At 45.9% G+C, this 27,446-nt stretch overlaps 1 protein-coding gene across 1 annotated transcript in view; it reads left to right on the plus strand.

Moving 5' to 3' along the window:
- The window catches only part of SCN11A (sodium voltage-gated channel alpha subunit 11), a 94,372-nt gene that overhangs the window by 21,906 nt on the left and 45,020 nt on the right, over nt 1-27,446 (plus strand). Inside the window, exons 5-15 of the mRNA XM_053221653.1 lie at nt 844-972; nt 2,272-2,375; nt 6,278-6,451; nt 7,391-7,454; nt 12,675-12,816; nt 13,382-13,579; nt 14,414-14,587; nt 17,664-17,793; nt 18,877-19,115; nt 22,960-23,142; nt 25,586-25,954. Of these exons, the coding sequence (XP_053077628.1) occupies nt 844-972; nt 2,272-2,375; nt 6,278-6,451; nt 7,391-7,454; nt 12,675-12,816; nt 13,382-13,579; nt 14,414-14,587; nt 17,664-17,793; nt 18,877-19,115; nt 22,960-23,142; nt 25,586-25,954 (1,906 nt within the window). The remainder of the gene's footprint in view (nt 1-843; nt 973-2,271; nt 2,376-6,277; nt 6,452-7,390; nt 7,455-12,674; nt 12,817-13,381; nt 13,580-14,413; nt 14,588-17,663; nt 17,794-18,876; nt 19,116-22,959; nt 23,143-25,585; nt 25,955-27,446) is intronic.

Raw genomic sequence — 27,446 nt, forward strand, 5'->3', positions numbered from 1 at the left:
TTTTTTGCATGTGGGTACTGAGCTTTCCCAGCGTTATTTGCTGAAAGGCTGTCTTTTTTCCATGGAATAGTCTTGGCATCTTTGTGGAAAATCATATGACCATATATGTTAAGGCTTATTTCTGGGCTCTCTGTTCTATTCCAGTGTTCTATATGTCTGTGTTTATACAGGCACCACACTGTTTTGATTAGTTTAGCTTTGTGATAGGTTTTGATATAAGAAAATCTGAGACCTCCAAGTTTTTCAAGATCATTTTGGCTTTTCAAGGTCCCTTGAAATTTGGGGTCCCAAAATATGAATTCCAGGATGGATGTTTTTATGTTTGCAAAGAATGTCATTGGGATTTTGATAGAGATTGTACTGAATCTGTAGATCACTTTGAGTGGTACAAACATCTTAACTGTATTAAGTCTTCTGATCCATGAACATGGGCTATGGAAAGATCCAGCTTTTAATCTTTTCGTTTATTCTCCTTGTTTCTTTGCCATCATCCCCTTCTGTACATCAAAGTGACACTTCTAGAATAGTGATGACAAAATAGCAGTGACAACCCCCGTCCCAAGGCCCCAGGTTGCTAAAACAACTCTCAAGAATGTGGCCATGGAACTAAGCACTGAACAGCAGCTTACAACTTTATCTGTGGGCCTGTTGCTTAGAAATTCTGACTACTAGAACTTGCTTACGATGCTTGCCACTCTGAACTCGGGTTTACTGAAAATCAGAATGCTAAACGTCACACTGAAATGTAAAAAAACCACATAAAGGCCAGATAAGACAGATGGCCTCTCTGCTTTTCACATCACTTACCATATTCCTTCTTGTTCTGAATGATTTACTTTGCAGGTATGTCTTCACTGGGATTTATATTTTTGAAGCTTTGATAAAAATATTGGCAAGAGGTTTTGTTCTGGATGAGTTTTCTTTTCTTCGAGATCCATGGAACTGGCTGGACTCCATTGTCATTGCAACAGCGTAAGAATGTCAAAGATGTTTATTGAGGAGACTTGGGGTGGGAAAGAAGCTCCTTGGCTTCCACCAGGGGTCTCTGTGGATCCATGTGAGTAGCTAAGCATGTCCTAATAATGCCTAGAGCTCTGAGTGCAGCGTGAGTTGGCCCTGAACAGCATCATGCAGCCAATTGGCCAGAGGCCTCCACACGTGAATCCATTTCTAGGCCACATTCATGCTCTCCTTCCTCCAGCCATTCACTCCCCAAACAGTGGCCTATGATGGGCCAAGTTCTGTGCAAGATACAAGGGTTGTGATAATGAAAACAAAACAAAACAAACAGACATGGTTCTCACCCTCTTGAAGCTCACAGTCCAGATGGGAAGAGGGAAAATTAACAACCATTGCAATCTGGTAGGGTGAGTGCTGGGACAGGAGCTGGGCATGTATCGGGCTGTCAGAACGTGTAGGAGGAACCACGGAATCTGGAAAATCTTTGGCTACTGCAAGCTCTCAAGGAGTTTTCCTCATTTCCCTCTAGAAGTTTTCTAGATTTGGCCTTTATGTTTAAGTCCATGGCCCCTTTTGAGTTAATTATTGTGTGTATATTGTATATGACATGAGGCGAGGATTGAAGTTCTTCCCGGAGGAAAGGGCATCAGTTTGGCATCTGAATGATGACACAGGGCCGGCAAAATGAGGAACAAGAAAAGCAATGGCCCATCACTGGCACAATAATAGTAACCTAACATTACTTAATTTGTGCCAGCCATCGTCGTAAGCACTTTGCTTATGCTTTCCTGTTTAGTATCTGCAAAAGCCCTTTGAGGTAGATGCTATTAATTCCCAAGTTTTACATTTGAAATTCCACGGTTGGGTGATCTTGGCTATTGAAAGGCGGCGTAGTGCAGTGGTGAGAGCTCAAGAGTCAGATTGCCTGGGTTCCTTCTGGGCTTGGCCACGTAGTGAGACCTTACGTAAATGCACTGGGCCTGGAACCCAGTAGTCAGTCAATACATGTTTTGATTGATTTCTCTTATCGATAGCTGTAGCCACAACTGCATGGGCTATTCCAAGGGATCTTACTCTATGTCCAAATATAAAAATTAGCTGAGAACAGCCTCCCGTGCAATCTGTGGCCCACAGCTATGGAGAATGATACTACAGACCCCGAGATGAAAGTGGGGCCAAGAAGGTGAGGCCCCAGATTTCACCTTGGTGGACAGAGAGCTGAGGCCACGTTTATTTGTGGCCTGCGTGGAGATACACAGTGCAGCTGCAGGACTGAGTAGGCCCAGGTTTTTCCTGTGCTTTGTCTTCTAGGTTTGTATCATACTCACCAAGTATCAGGGCCAGTGGCATCAGTCTGTCGTCCCTACGTACCTTCCGGGTGTTCAGAGCTTTGAAAGCAATTTCGGTGGTTTCAGGTAAGTCAACCTGACTTTCAGCATTGCCTTTTAGTGGGAGGAATGTTCTTGTATGTTAAACGTTTCTCAAGATGACCTATAAACCAAAACCAAACAAATTCTGCTTTCTTCATTTATTTGATCATTCAACAAATGTGTCTTTGAGCACCTCATATGTCTAGACACTGTGCTAACTACTTGGGGTATATCAGTGAGTGAACACACAGAGGTCCCTGCCCTCAGGGAGTCTACATTCTGAGTGGGAATAGGGAGACAGATACTGAGCAATAACTATAATAAATAGGTAATTACCTGCCCTGTTAGAAAGTGCTATGTGCCATGGAAAAATAAAAAAGAAAAGTAAACAACAGGAGGGCTACTGGAAGCCGTGGGTTCAGGGAAACAGGATGCGATTTTCAATAAAGTGATCAGGATAGGTGTCATTGGGGAGGGCGTACGGGAGTGGATTTGAAGGCAGCGAGAGAGAGTCCCACAAGCGGGTGTATGGGAAGGAGTGTCCTGAGCACAGGCAAGAGCTAGGAGTGCTGAGACTGAGGAATAGAAAGGATACAGATGCGCCGAGCAGACAGAGTGAGGGGCCAGGTGGTGGAGGTGGACCACCCTAGTGAAGGCGGGGAGGTATGTAAGCACTAGGAGGACTTGGGCTTTGCTGTGAGATAAATGGGAGACTTTGTCACATGACCTGACAAGGCTTTTGTTTTGTTTTGTTTTTATGGAAGTTGGCCAACACACCATGATACGTTCGTTTCAGGTGCACAATATAGTGATTCAACAGCTCTATAAACTATGCTGTGCTCACCGCAAGCGTAGCTACGGTCTGTCGCCATACAACACTCTTACAATACCATTGACTATATTCCTTATTCTTTTCTTTAAATGTCTATTTATTTTGAGAGGGAGAGAGAGTGCAAGCAGGGGAGGGGCAGAGAGAGAGAGAGAGAGAGAGAGAGAGAATCCCAAGCAGACTCCCCACTGTCAGGGCAGAGCCTAACGCGGGGCTCGATCTTATGAACCGTGAGACCATGACCTGAGCCAAAATCAAAAGCTGGATGCTCAACCAACTCAGCCACCGGGGGCTCCTCTGTTCCCTATTTTGTGCCTTTCTTCTGCACGGATTACTCATTACAAAACTGGAAGCCTGTACCTCCCACTCCCCTTCTTCTGCCCATCCTCCTTCTTCCCCCTCTCTGGCAACCACCAGTCGATTCTCTGTATCTATGAGTTTCTATTTTGTTTTGTTTGTTCATTTATTTTGTTTTTGAGATTCCACATGTCAGTGAAATCATGTGGTCTTTGCCTCTCTCCATCTGACTTATTTCACTGAGCGTAGTACCCTCTAGGTCTATCCATGTTGTTGCAAATGGCACGCTTTTGTTCTTTTTTATGGCTGAGTAATATTCCATTGTGTATATGTGTGTGTGTGTGTGTGTGTGTGTGTGTGTGTGTGTATTTACATTTACCACGTCTTATTTATCCATTCATCTAATCTGACAGGTTTTAAATGGACTGCTCTGGCTGTTGCATGGAGAATAGAGTGAAGGGAAGGAAAGGCAGAAGCAGGGAAATCAGATAGGAGACATGGTGGTCGCCATGGAAAGGTGTCACTCAGATCTGCTGCGGGCAGCATAGCTGAATAATGATCCCAGCTGCCACGTCTCTGGATTCACCACTGCATCCGTGTCCACGCCAAGATCATGCTTTCCCTGCATGTCAGGGGGCCTAGTGCAGACCCACTGCTGAAGGACATGGGCCCCGTCTAGTGGGAGACATTAGTTCAGGGGCTCCTCAGCAGCCAGGCTGCGACTCTCTCACAGTGGCTCTCTTCTTGTCCACTCCTGCTTCCTTCCCAATCTCCTTTCCCAGCTGTCGGCGCTGTGTCACAGCCCGAGGCTCTCCCTGCCAGCTGTGCTCTCTTCCCCTTTTTCTTCACGGGCATGTCACCCAACACATCCCACGCAGTTTTCATTCCAGAGTGTCTGCTTCTCAGAGAACTCAGACAGAGGCACAAGAGGCCACTGTCATAATCCAAGAGGAGAGACGGTTGTGCTCTAGGATCAGGTGGTGTGGAGGAGTGAGTCAAGGTTCTTGGCCCGAGTGACTGGCCAGATGGAGTCACCATTAACTGTAAACCCTCTTCACTAAAAAATTTTCCCTCTCTGCAGTCCTTCCCTTGCCCCTTCTTCTTCCCTTCCCTTCTAGTCTCTTCTATCAATGCTTAGCTCCCCCACCAAAACGCTAGGCAATTTGGATCCTTTCAAAAAGAGGCAGTGGGTTGGTTATTTTTTGAAACCTCAGAAAAACAGCCGCGTAATGGTAAACTGGCATTTACATAAAGTCAAGGACACTTTATGTAGGATTTGCCCCTCTCCTTTTCTTCCTCTTTTGCAAGGTCGGCCTTGGTTTCCCAAGTTAAGTGAGGGACTCAGTGCCTTGTGTTTCCTATGGGTAAAATATACATCAGGCAGTCACTTAGCAGCTGTAGAGTTTCCTTCTTCATCTCTAAACGGGTGACCGTAGTCTCTGTTTTGACCCATGAAACACATGAGATCCCTGGATACTTTCTGGAAGTAAGGGCGTGAGGTATGATCCTTTAAGGAACTTTGTAAAAATTATTCAGGTGTCCCAGCCGTCTTCCAGCCAAATCTTCTTGCTTTGGAGAAGACTCAAACATGTTGTTATAGATGAGAGTCGGGCTTAGGTAAGGTTGAAGCGTCCACTTGTTTGGTGCCGCTGGGGACACAGTGAATGTCCCAGCTTGGCCGGAAGCCTCCTCCTTATGCGGCACTGCACTTTGTGGGAAAGTCATTTGCTGCCCCTTTGGCCTCCTGTCAGGTGGCACTTTCTGTTCTCAAGTCTACCCGTCGTGGTTTACACTGATCACTGGAAACTTTGTCACTTGGTGCCATCCCACACACTGTAAGTCCTGTCTGGTTGTTTATCTCTCCACCTGTGCTGACAGCGGGGCCCCTGGCTCAGTCATGTGCTGGGGCTGACTTGTTCTGGCTCCGCAGCAGGAGAACGTGCACATCCTTTGCCAGCTCCGCATCCAGGGACGTCGTGCTGTGTAGCCTGAAACCAGCTGGATGGGAGGGCTGTACGGAGGGAGAAGAGGGATCTGCTACACAATTCTGCAAACAAGGAAGGCTGTAAATGCTACAGATGGGAATTTCCCTGCACATACACCCCCTCTCCCCTCCCCAGAAAGCTGATTTTAAACATTTGCCGTCGTACCAAACATGGTGTCCTTATTTTGTAACTTGGCAGCCTATAGAGTGCCGTGGACACAGTAGGTGTTTAGTAAATATTTCTTGAATTCAAAAAACCCCTATTAGAAGTAGTAATCTGAGTTCCCCCCTCCCTAGAATATTCTCATTATCTGAGTCCAGAAAGAGCTCCTCCTTCTAGCTCCCTGCCCCCTGATTTAGCGAGGTCTCATGGCACCTTGCAGAGCTTGTGGTTGGTAGTGACCACTGCATGTTAAATACAGCTCTGTGTCCTCCTCTAGGGTGGCCTCACTGTGGCCTTAATGCTGCACGTGAGCCCCAGCTGTGCGTTGTCTGCACAACTGTAATCAAGTTGCCTATATGTAGGCATATATGCCTATATGCCTGATGTTTCTGTTCGGTCTTCTAACTTGCCCTGCGGAGCAACCCCGTCACAGACACAGGGCGGGAGGAAGAGGCTGAGCCCTAGACCGGCGTCCACCCGATGGCACATTAACTGCTCTGGCAGAGTTAGAACCAGAACCCGTGGCAGCAGAATCCCGGGCCAGGCTAGTTTACAGTCCCAGCCTGCAGTCAGGTGACACCCGAGGCCTTGGACATTCGCTCCATGCCCTTTGCCTGTGTCTGCTGTAGACGTGAGTGGGGGCTTCTTCCCACCCTGGTCCTTTTCCTCCCCAGGTCTGAAGGTCATCGTTGGGGCCTTGCTGCGCTCTGTGAAGAAGCTTGTTGACGTGATGATCCTGACTCTCTTTTGCCTCAGCATCTTCGCCCTGGTAGGTCAGCAGCTCTTTAAGGAAAATCTGAACCAGAGATGTGTCAGGAAGGACTGTAAGGATATGGATAACCTTGACGGTAAATATTCTACCTTCCACACCTTGGTCCGTGCATGGTTAACTTTTATTCTCACCATTCATGCTATCTACAGATCTACGTTCGAGAGTCTTAGCAGGAAGGATGATTTCATCCTTCGAGGGGTCTCACATGGGCAGATGCGCTTCTTAGGGAACTGCCTCATTCTTTGGGTTTCCATGGAAAAGGCAAAGCCTGAAGCCATATCCATACAAGTGGTGTCAGCTCCCATCCCTTCCCCTGTGGATCTGTCCACGCTGTGTCATGTTTTGCTTTATTTTTTTTTTTTAATTTAAGAAAGAGAGAGAGAGAGAGAGGGAGAGGGAGGGAGGGAGAGAGAGAGAGAGAGAGACTGAGCGTGAGCAGGGGAGGGTAGAGAGAGGAGACACAGAATCTGAAGCAGGCTCCAGGCTCTGAGCTGTCTGCACAGAGACCACTGTGGGGCTTCAACTCACACACCATGAGACCAAGAGCTGAGCCAAAGTCAGACACTCAACCGACTAAGGCACCCAGGAGCCCCGATATCACTTCTTTTTCTGCTGCACCCTCTCCACACTGAGGTCGACCCTCCAGCAATTCCGCATGTCCTGGATCTCACATGGCTACCCCGTTTCCATGTTGTCTTGGTTTATTTAACTTCTCGTGGGTTGAGTCTGTGTCCAGCTTCCCCCAGGGCCTGGTCTCTGGTTCAGTTTATACACTGAGAGGCCAGGGGGTCATGGTGGTGTCCCTGCTTCCTCCTCGTCCTTCTTCCTTCTTCCTTTCCCTCCTTTTCTCTTGCTCCTTCCTGAGGGCTTACTGTCTGCTTCTTCTCTGGCTGCCCACTCCGATCATTTTAGAGGATTCCAAAGCATTGGTTTCAAGCAAACCTGGCACATTGGCTGTTGCCTTTCCTTTCAGGTTTTGCTTTTAAATCTGAATTTATGATTCTTTCCTTTTCAGACCATTGCTTTGAAAAGAAAGATTCCACTGAACTCAGAATATGTGGCAGCTGGATGGGTGAAAGGTAAGAGGTTCACACTCTCCTGTTTTCTCCCAAGCAGATCACTTGTGGACCTTTTGGGGTGATGTTGCAAACGGTCTTCATCTAATGACTCGTGGAGGCAGTGATGGCAGTTGACAAACAGTCCCGATTATTGCACGCATCTACGCAAGTTTCGACATGCATTATTAAGTTATTAACAACTCACCACTGTAATTAATAAAAATAAAATCAATTATTTTTAAAATTAATAATAAAACAATAAACTTACTGTAATTGATATATTCATTTAAACATGAATTTAATATAATTCAATTAATTTCATATGGCTTAAAAATAATAAAAAAATAATGTAACATAATTTTAAAAAATAATATAATAATTATTTCCAAGTGTTTACAGCAGCTTCCCTTCCTCCCCAAAGTTAGGTTGAATTAGTAGCTGGAGAAACCTACTGAGAATGTAGTATTTTGACTTTATGGAGTGAGTATTCAGGACTTTCAAAGGTTAGGAAGAATGTTATAACTGAGAGCCTCATGGAATCCTTACTTTCTGTTCAGTGGCATGCTCCTGATGCAAGGCTATCTGAACGTCTTTCTCAGGTGCTCACGTGTTGATCACCAAAGCCTCTAATTTCATACACGGTTTTATGTGTGTTCACAGGCCACTCGTAGCCCTCTGGCCCTTTGGGGATACCCTTCTTTCTTCCAGGGTCTCAGTGCTCTCTTGTGGTGAGAAATTCAATTCAGGGTGATTTAATGAGCATATTTCAACGTTTATTTATTTTTGAGACAGAGAGAGACAGAGCATGAACAGGAGAGGGGCAGAGAGAGAGGGAGACACAGAATCTGAAACAGGCTGCAGGCTCTGAGCAGTCAGCACAGAGCCCGATGCGGGACTCGAACTCACAGGCCGTGAGATCATGACCTGAGCCGAAGTCGGACGCCCAACCGACCAAGCCACCCAGGCTCCCCTAATGAGCATATTTCAAATTAAGATAATACGCAAATCCTTCTCACAAAATAGGCTAAATTTGCGCCCCAGTAACAGATAAGTATCAAAGGCCAGCAGCATGCCAAGCTCTGTGCTAAGCCCAAAGAGTCCAAGTGCGAACCAGGGAGCATATTCCTCTTGAAGCTGGCCTCTCGCAGGAACGAGAGAAAATGTGTTTGACTCTTTGAAAGTATGATGAGTGTTTTAAGAGAGATGTGTAGATACTGATAGAAATAACAGGGGATATAACCCTGTGTATAACATGAGAGAAGCATCCTGCAATACCACGTGGGACGGTCACAGGTTCAGACTCAGCCAAACTCACAAGACGCCATAGGCTTTAATCTAATACACAGTTTATTGAGCTTTCTGAAAGGATCCTCGGCAGGACACTGCATCCACAGTGCTTTCGTTTAATGAGGAGACAAACACTGTAACGTACAGTGCTTCCTTGACCCCGCACAGGGCAGGTACAGTTACTATGGGCAAAATCCAAGGGGGGTTGGGCCACCTGGACACACAGACACCGCAGCCTTGGCTTCTAAATGGTCTTTATTGTGCCTTCGTCTCTCTAAGCTTGCATGCCGGTCTTAGTTCTCTAGTCTAGGTGTAGTCTCAAAGCTCAGGCATTGTTTTTTCTAAAAAAATTTTTTTTAAGGTTTATTCATTTCTCAGAGACAGAGAGACAGAGCGTGAGCAGGGAAGGGGCAGAGGGAGAGGGTGACACAGAATCTGAAACAGGCTCCAGGCTCTGAGCTGTCAGCACAGAGCCCAATCGGGGCTTGAACTCATGGACCACGAGATCGTGACCTGAGCCGAAGTCGGATGCCCAACCGACTGAGCCACCCAGGTGGGCCAGGTGTTTGGTAGACCAACTCTTAGTACATGATCTTCTGCATTGATCATAGCACAGTAGTTTCCAAGGAGATGGCAGGTCTCAGGTCACCTTCCTAGGCAGGTCTCCATCTGCCCAGGGCCCAGGCCTGGTCTTCAGCCTTTCCTCGCTGCCTCGTGCCCTGAAGACCATCCGGCTGGTTCTGAAGCATGAGTAGGAGGTTCTGGCAGGTGAGGAGATAGTGTGAACAAGTCCATTCAGTAGAAAAGTAACGGGGAAGGCTTTGCGCCTGAGGGTAAGTGGTCAGGGGGAGTAAGAAGAAACCCAGCAGCTTGTTGGGCAGAGGGGCAGGAGACGGGAACTAACTCTGCAGGATCTGGTAGCCTGTCAGTGCCTAGGATTTTTACTTTGATCACAAAGGAAACAAGACCTGACCAGGTTAGGGGTTTATAAAGGTCCCTGTGGCTACTACATGGAGAATGGATGCATGGAGTAGATGAGGCAGCCACTTAGGAGACTACGTTGATACAGGTGAGAGTCACGAAGCAGTGCGGTGGAGAGGATGGGAAATGGATGGATGAGTTCCAAAGGCATTTAGGAGACAGAAAGAGCAAGATTTGTGAATTGAATAGTAGGGTTTCACTGAGGTCTGAGAAAGGGGCACAATGGATGTCTTCCTTCTGAGTCACCCTAATGCCAAGTCTACCCCTCACCGAGTCCTATTCTGCCCACCAAGCAAACTCCCAGTCAATTTGTCAGGACCTTTGATTAAATGTGACTGAACATCCCAGGCTTACCAGGTATCTGAAGAAAGCCTTTGGCATAAAGGGGCCGACATAAAGAAATGGGAAAAATGATCGTTGTCATAGTTCAGGCAGCTATAATAAAATACAGTAGACGGAGTGACTTATCGACAACAGGAATTTATTTCTCACAGCTCTGGAGGCTGGTAGTTCAAGATGAGGGCACCAGCTTGGTTGGGTTCTAGTGGGGATCTCTTCCAGATTGTAGGTGGCAGTCTTCTCTGCTGTGTCCTCGCATGGCAGAAAGGGGGTGAGAGAGCTCTCTGGGGTCTCTTTTATGAGGGTACGAATCCCATCATGAGGGTTCCACTCTCCTGCTCTAATCACCACCCACAGGCCCCACCTCCAAACAGTATCCCACTGAAGATAACAACTGCGAGGTACAAATTTCAGGAGGACCCAAACATTCAGGCCATAAGAGCTGTGGACAAAACAACAGTTTAGAGAGAACCAACAAGGACTTTTAAAACCTTAAATAGGGTCCTCAGTGAAATTAAAAGAGCTATTGTATACATAAAAACAAAAATAGCTCATTATGAAAAAGGGACAGGGGTGTCTGGGTGGCTCAGTCGGTTGAGCGTCTGACTTCGGCTCAGGTCATGATTTCCAGTTTGTGAGTTCAGCCCCGCGTTGGGCTCTGTGCTGACAGCTCCGGAGCCTGGAGCCTGCTTCAGATTCTGTGTCTCCCTCTCTCTCTGCCCCTCCCCCAGTCAATGCTCTGTCTCTCTCTGTCTCAAAAATAAATATAAACATTAAAAATTTAAATATTATTTAATTATTAAATTATTATTTACTTAATTATTATATTAAAATTTTTAATATAAACATAAAAAAAGGAACAGTGAACACAAGTTTTTTTTGTAACATGATTACAAAAACTCAATAATAGAATTAAAAGATTAAGTTGAAGAGGGGCACCTGGGTGGCTTAGTCGGTTAAGCGTCCAACTTTGGCTCAGGTCATGATTCCATGGTTTATGAGTTCGAGCCCTACACTGGGTTCTCTGCTGTCAGCACAGAGCCCGATTCAGATCCTCTGTATCTTTGTGCCCCTCCCCCATTTGTGCGCACGTGTGCGCGCGCGCGCGCTCTCTCTCCCTAAAATAAATACATTAAAAAAATTTTTTTTTAAAGATTAAGTTGAGGAAATACTCCCCAGAAAGTAGCAACAACAGAGACAGAAAATATGAGAATAAGTATCAATCCAGAAATTCCAACTTTCAACTAAATAGAAATTTCTGAAACAGAGTACAGAAAAAACAAAAGGGAGAAAATTAGCAATGCAACAATACAAAGAATTTTCCTGAGCTTGAGGATGCACGTCTCTCTGTCCCTCCGTGTCCCATAAAGTGCCCAACACCGTGAATGAAGAAAGGCCATGCCAAGGGCATTATTGTGGCATTTCAGAACCTTTAGGAGTCAAGATCTTAAAGAGAAAAAGGTTACCCACAAAGGAACAAAAATCAAAATGACATCAGAATTCTCAACAGCGACACAGGATAACCACTGCACAATGCCTTCATATTTCTAAGGAAAAATTATTTTCAAACCAGAATTCTACTTCTGACCAAACCATCAACTGTGAAGGCAGGATAAAAGTATACTCACATAGGCAAAGATCACCCAGTCTTCTTAATAAGCCACTTGAGATTTGTTCCAGAAAAATGAGGAAATACAACTTGGAAAAAGCAACACACAAGAGCCAACAAAAAATGGATCTGACTGGGGAGAGCCATCAACCAAGGCCGCGGTACTTTTCTGGAAAGAGGGATGTAAGTGGTGATGGAGTGGGATAGGATATTGGGGAGCTAACCCTCATCTACCAGAGCAGCAACCTAATCACCAAGGACTAAAATTGAGAGATATCGGCATAAACATTATCTTTAGAGGTACGGACATAAACGAGTTGAAAGTTGTTGACTTTGGGGTATGTAAATGGTGGTTAAAGAGTGGTGATAAAGGTCTTAATTACAAGTCTTTGGGTACCACATGGCTTTTAAACTGTATGCATGTATTCCTTCGATCAAAATGCTGTACTTATCAAAAATGAAGAAAGTATGTACCCTTAGTATTATCTGATAGATGCACTTAGTGATGTGTGCTCTGATGACGTGGGCAAAGACCCATGTACACGATATCCACTGTTTGTAAAATAGAACCCAAATGTTTGTGAGACCAAAAAGACTTAACAACTGAAGCATAAATCTTCACCATTAGCACAGCAGTTAAATAAATCATCGGGCTGTAAGGCACGAAAAGAAATGAGATATTTCCCTGTATGGTCGTGTGGAAAGGCCTCCGTGCTATCTTGTTCCATGAAAAAAAACAAGGCGCAAGAGAGCGGTCAAAGAACGCTCCCATTTAATGAAAAGAAAAAACCTGCTAATATGAACTTACTAATCAATCCAGTTGAAAAGAGCCAGTGAGTGCCCACAGTAAGGTGCAGGCTGGGAAGCTTGGCAGCTGGGGCACAGTCACGTGACAAAAGCTCTAGGGCTTTCCAATGGGAGCCGTGGTCCCCAGAAGAGCAGGTGCGTTGGTCAGGATGGGCGGGAGGCAGGAGCAAAGCTGGCCTGGAATGTAATTCCTCCTCTGTTCCTTTGTTTCCATCTAGTGCCTGTTCTGAACAATTTCAGTGCAACCACACCAAAAGGAATCCTGACTATAATTATACCAATTTTGACAACTTTGGCTGGTCTTTTCTGTCCATGTTTCGGCTGATAACCCAAGATTCCTGGGAGAAGCTTTATCAACAGGTTATCAATTACCCTCCCTCCCCCTCCCCCTCCTCTCCCTCTCCTCCCTCCCTCCCTCCCCCTCCATCACTCATTGACATTTCTGTTGTTTATTCATAACTTGCCATCCACTCCCCGCCATTGTCCTCTGCTCTCTGTCCTCAGCAGTTGTACTGTTAGGTTCTACTTCAGATATTCCGTTAGAAATGCCAAAAAAAGTGCCTCCTTTTCCTAGAAATGCCGCCCCTCTCCAGATTCCCTGCAGCCTGCGATTCTGCTACCCATGCTGGGGTTTTCAGGAAGCATTCCTTTCTCTCCTGCCTTTTCAATTCTAAAATGCAAATACCCTTGAGAAAGTCATCATAAAGTTCCGAGACTCACATGGGAGTTCAGGGCCGGCCTCTCCTCACTGATGGGCAGCAGCAGCCCCCCAGGAACGGGAGGCTATCCATGATGCTGCTGTGGGCGGCTCAGCCAACCGGTGCTGGGGGCGGGCCGCTTGCCACTGTGCTGTGTCTCCTCGAGGTGACGGTCACCTCCTGCAGAACAAGGCTTCAGACGCAAGCGTGTGCTGTGTCCTTTGCAGACCTTGCGTACCTCAGGGCTTTTCTCAGTCTTCTTCTTCGTGGTGGTCATCTTCCTGGGCTCCTTCTACCTGATTAACTTAACCCTGGCTGTTGTCACCATGGCTTACGAGGAGCAGAACAGAAACGTAGCTGCCGAGACCGAGGCCAAGGAGAAGATGTTCCAGGAAGCCCAGCGGCTGCTGAAGGAGGAAAAGGAGGTAGGGACACGCAGCGTCAGACAGTGGGGTCTGCTTAGGGGGTGGACTGCAGAGGTCACGAAGCCTTGAGCCTTAGGCCGGGGCTCAGAGCCTTCTCTACTATGCTTTTTGGAGAATTTAAGCCCCTTGAAGACTGGCTCTGCTGCTGTTCTTCCTGAGCTGTCCAGGCACAGAGCTCTTGAGAGCAGGAAATCCTCGGTCTTCTGAGACCTGGGCCTTGTAGGACAGACCCCAAACCGGGGCTAGAGGATAAAATATACATATATGTAAATTAAGGCTGTGCTCCAGGCTTGTTGATGGGAACCCGGAGATGCTTGTATTCAGGGCCTTTCTTGCCGAGGCTTTGGGAAAGTACAATGGTGCTCTAGACACAATAGCCGTGATTACCTCTCCCTTCTTGAAATTCCCGTCATATTTACAGGCCATTCTCATTGTTTCTTGGCGTCTTTACATTTTTCCAATTCGAAGACTTCAGGAACATGTTTTGTTCTCTTTCTCAGCCTCCACGGAGATTTGTCAGAGGGAGGCCCCACCATGTTTAATACCGGCATCATCAGGCACAGACACGTATAGAGTGCCGTGCTACGGTTTAGCGATAGAGACATGAAAGCATTAACCTTGCCTTTGAGGCTACAGTCTCTGTGGATAAATAAACAGGATATGTCCCTCTGGTAAATAATAACAAAGCTAGCCTATTCCAAGTCGGCGATGAGCAATCTAAGTGGGTGGACGCCTCCAGAAGGGAGGAGAGAACGCTCACGGAGGTCAGGTCATTTGCAGTGTTTTATGGGGAGGTATAATCTGTTTATTAATTGCTTTTGTTCACTTTCTAAGGCTCTGGTTGCCATGGGAATTGACAGAAGTTCACTTAATTCCCTTGAGGCATCATCTTTTTCCCCAAAGAAGAGAAAGCTATTTGGTAATAGGAAACGAAAGTCCTTTTTTTTGAGAGACTCTGGGAAAGACCAGCCTCCAGAATCAGATTCTGATGAAGATTCCACGAAAAAGGCAAGTCTCGGCCCAGGGATTAATGATCCTATAGCACCGTTAGGGGGACAGGTCAAGTTGTCAGCCTAATTGAAGGGATTCATTCATTCATTTAGTCATTCATCCATTTGCACGTACTTTCCCACATCCATGCATCTGTTCAACTACCCATTTCTTTACAAACATCTATTTGAAGTGTTGACAGGGTTTACCAGCCACATGGCACTGGGGTAGGTACGAGGGCTCTATGAGATGTCTGAAACAGACGACTAACGATGAAGACACACGAACAAGGAGGCAGTTATTGCTTAGTATGACAGCTGACATGATGATCACATATGGGAGAACAGAGGAGAAGCCATGTCTTAGCGGGGGTTCCTTGCGAAGCAAACCCTGAGACGTTAAAGTGCGGGTAGATTATTTGGGAAGTGATCCCAAGAAGCACCAAGAGGAGTGAGAAGAAGGGTTACACGGAAGATAAAGTGGCCAACTAAGGTTCGTCCTTAAGCTGGTTACCACTGAAGGTACTTGGAGTTTAATCTCCGTGGAGTGAGGGCACTAGAGTATTTATACACCGACTTTGGTCCATCATTGGTTCCAGACTGCTGGATTCAGGTGACAATCATTTTCCTGCATTTCTGACTTTGTGTTCATTAGGGCAGAGGGTGGTCAGGTCGCCAGAGAAAGCCCTCAGGGAGGACCCGGGGACATACATATCCAGCCAACGGCAGCATCTATGACTTGGGAGGGTGGGGGGCAGAAGAGCCATGGATCAGAAGAGTTCCCAGAGGAAAAAAGCATCTGTGCCCAAAGGATGAATTAATGTTTCATCCCTGGGTAAAAAGTGAATGGAGCACCACAGGTAGAGGGAGCGGCACACGCAAAGGCCTGGCGGCGAAGGAGAGCGAGAGAATGTGACCTCGTAGAACACTTGTGAGTGTGTGTGTGCACGTGCATGTGTGTATGAGGCTGGAGACGGCCTGGCAAGAGGCTATAGCGGTAGGATGGGGTCATCACAAAAGGCCTTGAAGCCGAGCTGAGGGGCTCACCCTTTACTCAGGGACCAAGGGCTAAGCAGTATTGAAAGTTGTTTGTTTGTTTTTTTAAATATTTATTTATTTTTGAGATAGAGAAAGAGACAGAGTGCGAGCAGGGGAGGGGCAGAGAGAGAGGGAGACACAGAATCCAAAGCAGCTCCAGGCTCTGAGCCGACAGCAGAGAGCCTGGTACGATACGGGGCTTGAACTCATGAACCATGAGGTCATGACCTGAGCCAAAGTTGGACACTCAACCGACTGAGCCCCCCGGGCGCCCGTGAAAGGTTTTAAGCAAAAGAGTGACTTGACCAGGTTGACAGTTTTGAAATCCTAGATGCACTGAAGAGACCGGACCAGAGCAGGACGAGACTGGAGGGAACCAGTTGAGAAGTTGTGGTGGCAATCCAAGTAAGAGGCAACAGGGGCTTAAACTGTGGTGAGGGCAAGAGGATGAAGAGACAATAGTGGTACAGTGATTTCCAGAAGAGAAAATTTGGCACTTGACTAGATAGATGCAGAGAGGGGGAAGATGCCAGGTTGATTGCTTGGGTAGCCAACTTGATGGACGGTAGTTTACCGAGACCGGAAAGGAGCTTGTCCTGGGGGAGGGAAGGATGGCGAGCTCAGTTTTGGGTGTGGCAAGTTTGAAATGCCTGTGGGGCATCCTAGCAGGGATGTTTTGTAGGCCAAGTGGATATGAAGCTATGAGGGGTAGAGAAAAACCCTATCTTTATCAGTGTGGTGGGGGATGTTTGAACATGTTTTAACTGTGGAGAGAGAAATCGGAGGAGAGGAAAATGTTGAAGATACAGGCCAGGGAATCATGGCGAGAGCCACTTTTCTGAGATGGGAGGAAGAGGTGAAGTGGTCGGAAGGGAGGGTGCATGCCTGAGGGGAGGTGGGGAAAGGGGGTCGGGGGCCTTTACAGAAGTAGGTGGGCAGACCTCGTCCATTGCTGTGTGCAGGTCTCTGGTGGAGTGACAGGGACCCATCTTTCAGTTTAGAGGCTTCTCTAATGTCAGACCATAGCATATTGAAGAGCCTGCAAATACTTTTTAATATTTTGAAGGGTTTTTTTTTTCTCATTTCACAAAACAATAGACCAAGAGCAGACAGCTAATAAAACGTGTCTTTTCCCTAAGCCAAAATAGGAAATAGCTATAGAAAGACTACAGGTTGCCTTTAAAATAGCTTATCACTGGGGCCCCTGGGCGGCTCAGTCAGTTAAGCATCTGACTTCAACTCAGGTCATGATCTCACGGTTTGAACCCCGCATGGGGCTCCGTGCTGACAGCGTGAAGCCTGCTTGGGATTCTCTCTCTCTCCTCTCTCTGCCCCTCCCCAACTCATGCTTTCTCTCTCAGAATAAATGAATAAACTTAACTAAAATAAAATAGTTCCCTCTGGGGCCACGGTTGGTCAGAACGTCAGGGAAATACGTCATCTAGGTAGCTGAAGATTTATGTACTGTCGTGTCCAGAGACTTTAGAATTGTAGGTAAGGCGAGAGTCGAGCCCCCAAGCACAGCCTGGGAGAGTGCTTGAGGTTTAGTACATAGACTTTGTCATATTTATTTTGGCTGTTCTTTTTAGTTACTGACTGTTTCAAAATCAGTTTAGGCAGCCATTCTAACCTGGCCCCATCCACCCTTCTAAAAGTATCTATCCCCCACTCCTGCCACCCCAAGACATTGTTTCTAATTTTGACTTTTTATTGCTTTTGTGTCCTGAACCGTTTACTGCTCCTTCGTTTTTTGTAAAATTTCGTTTGCTCTTTGTTGACAATGAATAAATCACAGAGAAAGGAACATTTCCATGGTTAGGATCCTGGAAATGTGCATACATGAAAAAGTGTGAACGCCACCCTGCGTTTTAGTTATTTATGAAATCTGAAACAGGAAAGCTGAACCTTCGTCCTGCCGTGAGATGGAAGGGAGCGGAGCTACATAAGATACTAAGTGCTTTCCAGGCACGTGGCGTTCAAACAGAGTAGCCTGTGACCTTTTGAGGAGGGGCAGTCCCTTCCCTTTGAAGGTCTACCATGCCTTCCTTCTCTTACAGCCACACATCCTAGAGCAAACCAAACGGCTGTCCCAGAATCTGTCAGTGGATTTCTGTGATGAGCACGGGGACCCCTTCCAAAGGCAGAGGGCCCTGAGTGCCGTCAGCATCCTCACCATCACCATGCAGGGTAAGCTCTGCCCTCCTGGCCCCAGGGACAGCCCAACTGCAGTGACGTCCCTCCCTTTTCCTTCTTTCCATCTCCCCCAGAAGCCCTCTGTAGCCCCTTCTGCTTCCTGCAGAGTGGCTTCTTGTGCCTCTTTGGAGCATGGGAGCCAAGTGGCTTGAGGAAGCAGGCCCACCCTGAGTTGGCCCTTGGGTATTGGTGGGAACTGGCTAGCTTTGGCATTTAGGACCAAGAGTACAGACAAGACCCCCACCCTTACCCACCCTGATCAGGCCAGGCAGTCACAGGGGGTCGCAGTGGCAATGACAGTGACCAAAGAAGAGACGACACAGAAGTTTCCAGAAGGTGACGGTTGTCATGGAAGTTAGAGTTAGGAATCTGGCATGCAAAGTGGAAGACCTGTGTAGATAGGCTGGAATCATCTGATGGACCTCATCAACAGCAGGTAACCAGGATCCCCAACTGAGGGGTTGGTGTTCAAAGGCAGGACCCAAGTCCTTACAGGGACGGGGTCAGATTCGTCCTTAGCACTTTTGAGCCCTATTGCATCGCTTCATTTGGCTTGTATGAGTCTCTTGAAATGGTGCCGGGGAAATCGGAAATCAGGGGTACAGTGGCCTTGTGGCCTGAATTCAACCTGCTGATAGAGTACCTTTTGCTTCAAAACAAAAGATGCCCCTGCCTGAATACCTGGCCTTCCTCTGAGCCCTGGTAGCTCTGTGTGCCTCTGGTACAGCTGTCACCGTGGTCTGCCTTGAATGAACATAATTTGAGCTTATACCTTTCTCTCTCATGGGTTCACAGCCTGTGAGTGTTGACTTCCCCATCTGTATCTCTAACGGTGCGGCTCAGCTCCCAGATGCTCAACACAAGTATAAAGACTGGATGTACACGGCTGTACCGCAGGGAAGTTGTATATGGCAAACCTTTCTGGCTGCACCCGTCAGCGCCCTTCTTGGCTGATCACGTTGTTCACAAGAGACCGTAGGGAAGAGGGGGGGAAGAGAGTGGAATGCACTCAGGCAAACAGCGGCCAGATGGATTCATAGCTAACTACTCAACTGCTCTCCCATTCTCCTTCTCCAGAGCAAGAAAAATCGCAGGAGCCTTGCCTCCCGTGTGGGGGAAACGTGGCGTCCAGATACCTCGTGTGGAACTGCAGCCCCCAGTGGCTGTGCGTTAAGAAGGCCCTGCGAGTCGTGACGACCGACCCCTTTACTGAGCTGGTCATCACCATCTGCATCGTAATCAACACTGTCTTCTTGGCCTTGGAGCATCACAAAATGGACCAGAGTTTTGAGTATATGTTGTATACAGGGAATTTGGTAACTTTAGGCTTTTTAAAGTATACAAATATTCCAAACTGTGACTTATAACTCTTTCAAAGTCTAAACATTTTGTAAGTGGCCTAACCTAGCCTAGGTCCCTGGTCCCCTTAAGTAGAGTCGAGGGCAAATACAACTGTTAGAATTTTGTTTTTACTCATTTGGTAATTTTCCATGGCCCCCGTGTTGGCCCTCTGGTATGCCAAGGCATCTCTTTAGCCATCCAGTGGTAAGCCAGAAGGCAGCAGCCATCTTAAAAGGTCAGCTATTTGGCACGATCTTGGGGGCAAGAAAACGTTAATGATGTCCAGAGACCCTTGGTAACGTGTCTCATGGTCCCCAGTGATGCTGATGGCATCATTTGTCACAAAATAATGTGACTGCCATTACTAGTTATTATTCCCCCTGGAAAGGTGGGCCAGGGCGTGGCAGCTGTGGGAGGCTTGCTTTCCCAGGAGGGAAAGCTTATGCTTATGTGCAAAGCTTATGAAGTACAATGCTTATGAAGGTGGGGTGGGGCTCCCGACTTGAGCCTGCTTCAGTATGTTTCTCGTTAGATGTATCTAATCCAAGTTAAATTGGGAAAATTAAGGTAGGAGAGCAGACGTTTCATGAACTGCTCAATTTATTGTTCCCGGAGAAGGCATTTTTCCCGAGGATTAATTAGTCTCCTAAATATCAGAAATAGCAAATTACCCGCTGAATGTTCTATCCTAATTAGCTAATGAGTGAATAGGCTAAAAATCTTACCAGAGTATGTAGCCATTTTTTCTTTTTCTTTTTTTTAATTTATTTATTGTTTAATTTACATCCAAGTTAGTTAGCATATGGTGCAACAATGATTTCAGGAGTAGATTCCTTAATGCCCCTTCCCCATTTAGCCCATCCCCCCTCGCACAACCCCTCCAGCAACCCTCTGTTTGTTCTCTGTATTGAAGTGTCTCTTATGTTTTGTCCCCCTCCTTGTTTTTATATTATTTTTGCTTCCCTTCCCTTATGCTCATCTTTTTTGTATCTTAAATTCCTCATATGAGTGAAGTCAGATGATATTTGTCTTTCTCTGACTAATTTCGCCTAGCATAATACCCGCTAGTTCCATCTACATAGTTGCAAATTGTAGCCATTTATTCTTAAAGTTTTATTTTATTTTTCCAGCTTAAAAAAGTAATACATTTTTTTTTTAATTTTAAAACTAAGGAAAATTTTAAAGATGAGGGGAATACAAAGCAGAAACTTATTTCCTATGGTCCTGTTGGCAAAGATGATCATTTTTTAGCATTGCAGAGGATTTCTAGGCAATATGTACGTATGTGTTTTTTAATTATTTTCCGCTGATCGGAACCCGCTATGCCTATTGAATCAGAAGCTGGTTCACAGAGCTGCTTCCATGCATCAGGTTTAGGTAACTGTCACCCTCAGTTCCAGGGCCCCTCAGGAGGAGCAGGGATCCAGTGGGACCACAGTGCAGGACCAAGGTGGCTCTCCATACAGTCTGCATTTAAGTTTCTTTCCCCAAACTGCCCTTGGGAGGAAGTGCCCTTGTGGGTGTGTGTGGGTCAGATCAGATTTCATGCTGCTCGATGAAACTAACACACATGGTCCCTTCTAATAGGCTGGTGTCTTCTGGGCTCTAGGCCAGCGTATTCAGCTATCTCCTGCTGACGTATCCCAGACATGGGCTGACAGTGTTATTTCCCTTGGAGACAGAAAGCTGTGCCCACGAGACCATGGTTCCCGGCTCAACAGAGTCAGCAGAGCCATCCTTCATCACCTCCTGGTGGATGGAGTTATTAGATTAGTTCCAGAGAATAACCCAAAGAACCCAAAGTCATGCCCCTAGACAGGGCTTTCCAGTTGCAAAGGTGGCCTGTCTGTCCATCTCTTCATTTTCTGATCCAAGTGTGGGAAATGACAAAAGCCACCCTCTCAGATTTCCCACTGATTAGACGTTCTGGGTGTTGAGGTGAAGCTGCATTTTGCAGTCAGAAGTTGGATAATTAAGTGACATTCTTCTTCACTCTCCCCAGAAGTGGTATAGAAGGAGGCCCAGGGACATTGTTGGTGTCTGAGTTCACAGGCAGCGGCTGCACCCCGGCCCCTGAAAATTGACACGAAACCTGCATTGCTGGCCACGTAGCCTGTGCTTCCATCCCCTGCGCCCCATTCCCTAGGCACACGATACGAGGGTGTAGCCACCTCATCTGTGCCCCCGTAGCAGCGGTGGAAGGAGGCTTTGGAGCCCTGAGTTCCCAAGAACACATCCAAGCCTCCCTCCTCTGATGGGTGGACGAGGCTTTAACTGGCCTGTGGAGGTTCTGTGGGACTGGACTTGAAAATGGACTCCCTAGGCTTTGGGACAGCTTAAATCAGGGGAGTACGTTGAGCTCCCGAAAAGCCATGAGTAGCAGTTGAGTCGGCTTGCAAAACCCATGGTTCCAAGGCATGTAGGGTTGCTGTAGGGCTAGACAGTTTAAGCCTGAAGGGGACAGGAGGGGGAGGAGGAGCTCAAAAGGGGACAGGGATCAGTCCAGCACAATTAACTAGAACAGGTAACACTGCGTGCTTTTAGACTCTGGTTGCAGCTTTGGGCAGAAGTAGATAGAAATATTTAAAGGGAAAAGACTGATACGAGCTTTGGGTTTTTTGGTTTTTGGTTTTTGGTTTTGCCCCCTTGATTTCTATTTGCCTATCTTGGATTTATCTTTGCCTATTCCCCCCTCCCCCCCCCTTTTTTTTAACTTGTGTCACTTTATTTTAGGGATTTTTAAAGATAAATAGTACGTCATCAAATTATTTATAAAAATGGATCATCTGTTACTTTTAATAAGGACGTTTAAAAATCATTTCTGGGGTGTTTCTTTTTCTTTTCCAAAGCTGTAGAGTCCTATAGCTGACAACCTTTTTATATTACCTTATTTCATACTATTATTACTTATTTCATGCTGTTGTTTTCATATTTCATATTATTTCATACTATTGTTTTCTCATATCTATTTATTTGTGTATGTGTGAGAGAGAATGTGCTATTTGCTATGAAGAAATGCTTTGTTTTATCGTCTGCAAAAATGTAGATGATATAGAATTTGGCTGCTGCTTATTCAACACTGCAGTGTTTTTCAGCCTGTATTTATCTAATTTTCAAAGACAAAACCAAAAACATATATTTGTGCCTGTGGAAATCACATCGTTTAGCGCTTTCTGTAACTCTTGCCCTTCTTTTTGATTCTCCGGTATTTTGTTCTGGAATAAGGAACCCTGCATTCTGCGAGTGAATGTTTAGGATTATACGCCAACTCACCTCTCCTCCTTTCAACCATGACCAATGTGGGGTTTAGCCCATGGTATTCATCATAGAGGCTGAGCCTACATATTGAGTTGCTCAACGATGTTTCCTGTTCCCGGCAGTGTTTTTTCAAGTCTCTGCTCTGGGCCCCTTTTAAATCTTTTTCTGATCAAAGTGGTTGGGTGAACTCCTCCTGGGTTCTGCTTTATGGAGGATATTTATCTTCAGTTTTCAGAGCTGCCGTGTACTCCCCGCCTCCCCCATTTTGGAACTTTCATTGACATTTTAAAGGAACTTAGAGGAGGGATCACTTGACATTTTCTATCACTCTGCCTTATTTTCAGCTGAATGGGAACTAATATTTATTCTCTATGCCGATGTCTGCGAGTTTGGGAACACTGGAATGGGCACTATGGGGAGAGGAATGGGGGGAGAGGAGCCAAGTAAATCAAAATGCGCTGTATTTCTTCGTGACTTCTGCAATTCCCTTGGACCATTCTTAGAATTGTATCTTCAAGGAGCAGTAGCTCCCTTTTCTCATTCTTCCCTGTCTCACTGCAGGTTTTCACTGGCATTTTCATGGCAGAGATGTGCCTAAAAATCATCGCGCTCGATCCCTACAACTACTTCCGCCGAGGCTGGAACATTTTTGACAGCATCGTCGCTCTTCTGAGTTTTGCAGATGTGATGAACAGTGTAGTTGTAGGAAAACAAAGTCCTCTGTTTTTCCATTCCTTAAGAGTGGTAAGGCACTTACTGTTGTATTTGACTGAAATGCCTTAGCTGCCAGGGTTGACGAGAGTCTTGAGTGAGTTCAGTGGCTATTTTGCACTCAACTTGAACTCCTCTTGCCTTAACCAGAGACTCAAAACTGTGCTCCCCCTGCCACCCAGGTTTTGGATATTCTTGGGAGTCTGCGGGAGTCTCCTCCCAGCTGAACCCCTCCCTCCCCACTCCCAAGATGATCGTTTAGGCAAGCAGGTGCAGTGTTGTGTCTTCTGGTGTCAGGATTCTGCTCCTTGATTAGCGTACCACCCCTCCCTCCATCTCTTCCCCACCACCCACCCCTGAGCTCTGAGCCAGGCACCCTCACATCTGGGCTCACCAAGGGGGGGTGAAGACCGACAGGCACGAGGTTCCACCTCACGGCTTCCAGGGCCACATTCCCATCCTGTCGTCTCGGCCCTCCATCTACTGCCCATGGAGGCATGCTGGTGACCTTTGCAGAGGCACCTGATAGGAGCTGACCCGAAGGAGGGCTGAAAGGTAAGGAAAAGTACTGTCTTCAAGGAGTCTGGCATCTAGAGACGAGACAAGGCAGGGCCAGAAATGACCATGAGGCAAAGTAGAGAACGTGACAGACCCCATGAGAAGTATGGATAGAAAGCTACAGAGAGACCACATCTAACAGGGGAAGCAGGAAGCCAGAAAAGGTGGCCTTTTGTCCCCTTCCAGAGATTTGCTTTTGATTTTGGCAGGGATGAGATTTCCAGGAGTAAGACAGTTGCCCCAGTTACAGAAGGTGTACATTTTATACTTGGGATATGTTAGGTGATCACACTGCCCAAAGTCATGCATCGTTTTAGGCTGCTCTCCTGAAGTTTTATTGGTGCTCAGGTGGGCAAAGTTACATTTGCTTTACGATTGTTTAGGCTTATTACAGCCATGCTCTGAGGGGAGGGACTCTGTGGAGTTGTCTATATGAGAACAGAACCGTGATTTCTCCCATCTACCCTCTGGGGACACAGCGCTGATCCTTCTCTTGGGCCATAAGTCTTACTGACATGAAATGTTTCTCCCAAATAGTTGATAGGATTGTGGTTTGGAATGAAACCCATTGGTTTACATTGGAAGTTAATGTAGGAAATGACCTATGAACGTAGTTGCCACGTTGTCTCCTACAGGATCTATAAGGTTCCAGGGAAAAAATGTTCTTTTTGGAAAAAGTGTGTGTGTTTTGAGTAGCTGATTGCTTTTTCTCTCCTGGGTACAAAATGTCATATTACTCTCATCACTGTTAGACAGTTTAGATTCAGACTTGTGACCTGAATTATGTAAAGCAGGAGTTAGCATTTTTTTTCTGTAAAAGGCCAGATGGTAAATATTTTCAGCATTATAGGCTATATGGTCTCTGTCGAAATCATTCAACTCTGCTGTTATAGCACAGAAGTAGCCATAGACATTCGAGAAGAAATGGACGTGATTGTGTTCTGATAGAATTTTATTTACAGGCGTGGAAATTTGAACTTCATACAGTTCTCATGTGTGATGAAATACCCTTCTTTTGATTATTGTCTAACCATTTAAAAATGTAAAATATTCTAAGCCCTTAGGCCATACCAAAACAGGCATTGGCTGGATTTGGTCCTTGGGCCAGACATTTTTGACTCTGGGTATAGTATTCTATAGTATTCTATAGTATAGAATTCCAAAACATTTCATTTTATGCAACAGACACGTATGCTTAATTCCACCATCTCATGACTCCAAAGTATCATTTAACAAAAATCAGAACAAAATATTTCTTTTTTTAAATTTATTTAAATTCTAGTTAGTTAACATATAGTGTATATTGGTTTCAGGAGTAGAATTTAGTGATTCATCACTTACATATATCCCAGTGCCCATCCCAACAAGTGCCCTCCTTAATACCCATCACCCATCTAGCCTATCCCCCTACCCACTTCCCCTCCAGCAACCCTTAGTTTGTTCTCTGTAGAATATTTCCATTTTTATTTTTTTTAACTTTTTTAATGTTTATTTATTTTTGAGAGAGAGAGAGCGAGAGAGACAGCGAGAGAGAGACAGCATGAGCAGGGAGGGCAGAGGGAGAGGGAGACACAGAATTCGAAGCAGGCTCCAGGCTCTGAGCTGTCAGCACAGAGCCTGACGCGGGGCTCCGACCAACGAACCGTGAGATCATGACCTGAGCTGAAGTCAGACACTTAACTGACTGAGCCACCCAGGCGCCCCAAATATTTCCATTTTTAAAACAAAAAGTAAATATGGGTGTTAGCGTAGGACAAGGAGTTGATGACTATGTTTAGGATGGATTTGGCTTTGAAAAGATTTTTGATAATCATAAATGCTGTGCTTTGGGAACGTGTCATTTACTACATAGCTGAGCAGATGGAATTTGTCTTTAACAGGCTTTTCTTCCACTTTTGTTTATCGTCTGTTTCTACAGCTAAGGGTTTTCAAGTTAGCCAAATCCTGGCCGACTTTAAACACACTGATAAAGATAATTGGTCACTCCGTCGGAGCCCTGGGAAACCTGACCGTGGTCCTGGCCATTGTGGTCTTCATTTTCTCAGTAGTTGGCATGCAGCTTTTTGGCTCTAAATTCAATTCTGTAAGGAATAACACCAAATCCTGTGGCCCTACAGTCCCATGTTTACGACGCTGGCACATGGGGGACTTCTACCGTTCCTTTCTGGTGGTATTCCGCATCCTCTGTGGGGAATGGATCGAAAACATGTGGGAATGTATGCAAGAAACTAGTAAACCACTGTGCGTTGTCGTCTTTCTGTTGATCATGGTGATAGGAAAACTCGTGGTGAGTGTCTTATATCTTTTTTTTTAATATACGGACTAAACGGATGCATTACCTTCTTTTGCAATGCTTCGCTAGTGATCATTACTCTAAATATAAAATTATGCATGTATTGTTATATGATATTAAAATATGCATTTGAATTTGACTTGAGGAAATTATTATAAGCATGAAACAAAACCTCCTCGTCACACAGCGCTCATGTTGACTGATGCCTCAATATCTATTCTACTACAGGTGATTATTCTAAGATAATTGTATTCTCTTTGTCCATGAATGGCTGAGGTAGGGATGTGTGACTTAATTTGGGCAATAAGATGTAAAGGGATATCTAGTAAGGAAGATTTCTTGGTCTTAAAAAAAAAAAAAGGGATGAGCTAAAAAAAAAAAATGGTCCTTTTACTTTCCCTGGGCCTTTTTATTAAAGACTGATTCATCTCAGAGCTGCAAACATTATCCAAGCAGGAGAAGAGCCAGCCTAACACAAAGTTGTTAGGAAGGTAGAGGGAAAAGGTGGAACGAACCTATCTTCATGTTCCCCATATTTTATTTTTTTATTTTATTTTATTTTTTGAGAGAGAGGGAGAGAGAGAGAGAGAACACGCACATGTGTGCAAGCAGGGGGGGACAGAGTGGGAGAAAGAGAGAATCCCAAGCTTGGGACGGGGCTTGATCTCACAACTGTGACATCATGACCTGAGCTGAAATCAAGAGTCAGACGCTTAACCAACTGAGCCACCCAGACACCCCATCCCCCTGTTTTATTTTCAAGCATCTTGTTATGTTACATTTTCTTGTTGTGTAAGTTACCTTGAGTCTATTACCTGCAGCCGGAAACATAGACACTATTAGCTAATTGGGTACCCAGTAAAGATATGAAGAGACAAGAGACACACAGGACATCTGACCACAAGGTCTTGAGAATCAAGTTGGGGCTATCGTGCAAATATAATGAACCATCCGCATGAACACCATTGCTTCATCCTATGTACGAGATCAGTGTTGTTAGAAAGACAGTAAGGGATACAAAAGTTTCAGAACAGGGTACCACCAGTGGGAGTGGGAACGGAGTGTTAACAAAGGATGTGTGGAAGATACAGTACTTGAGAAGGGTACTCAAGAGGCAAGGAGGTGGCGCCTGGGCGGCTCAGTCGGTTGAGTGTCCAACTTCAGCTCAGGTCATGATCTCACGGTTTGTGATTTCAGGCCCCACATCACTCTCGCTGCTGTCAGCCCAGAGAGTGCTTCGGATCCTCTGTCCCCCTCTCTCTCTGCCCCTCCCCTGCTTACACTCTCTCTCTCTCTCAAAAAAAAAAAAAATTACAAAAACAAAAGAGGCAAGGTGGACTTAGCAAAGAGAGGAAAGCTTGAGCAAAGATCTACAGTTGGGAATTCTTATGGTGAAGCTGAGGGAGAGTGACGAGACCCATTCAAGCTCATGAGATACGCCTCCCCGAAGGCAGTCTATTTTTGAGTGGGTGACAGCCACAAAGGC

This window comes from Acinonyx jubatus, chromosome C2, assembly GCF_027475565.1.
Source record: "Acinonyx jubatus isolate Ajub_Pintada_27869175 chromosome C2, VMU_Ajub_asm_v1.0, whole genome shotgun sequence".
NCBI classification, from domain to species: Eukaryota; Metazoa; Chordata; class Mammalia; order Carnivora; family Felidae; genus Acinonyx; species Acinonyx jubatus.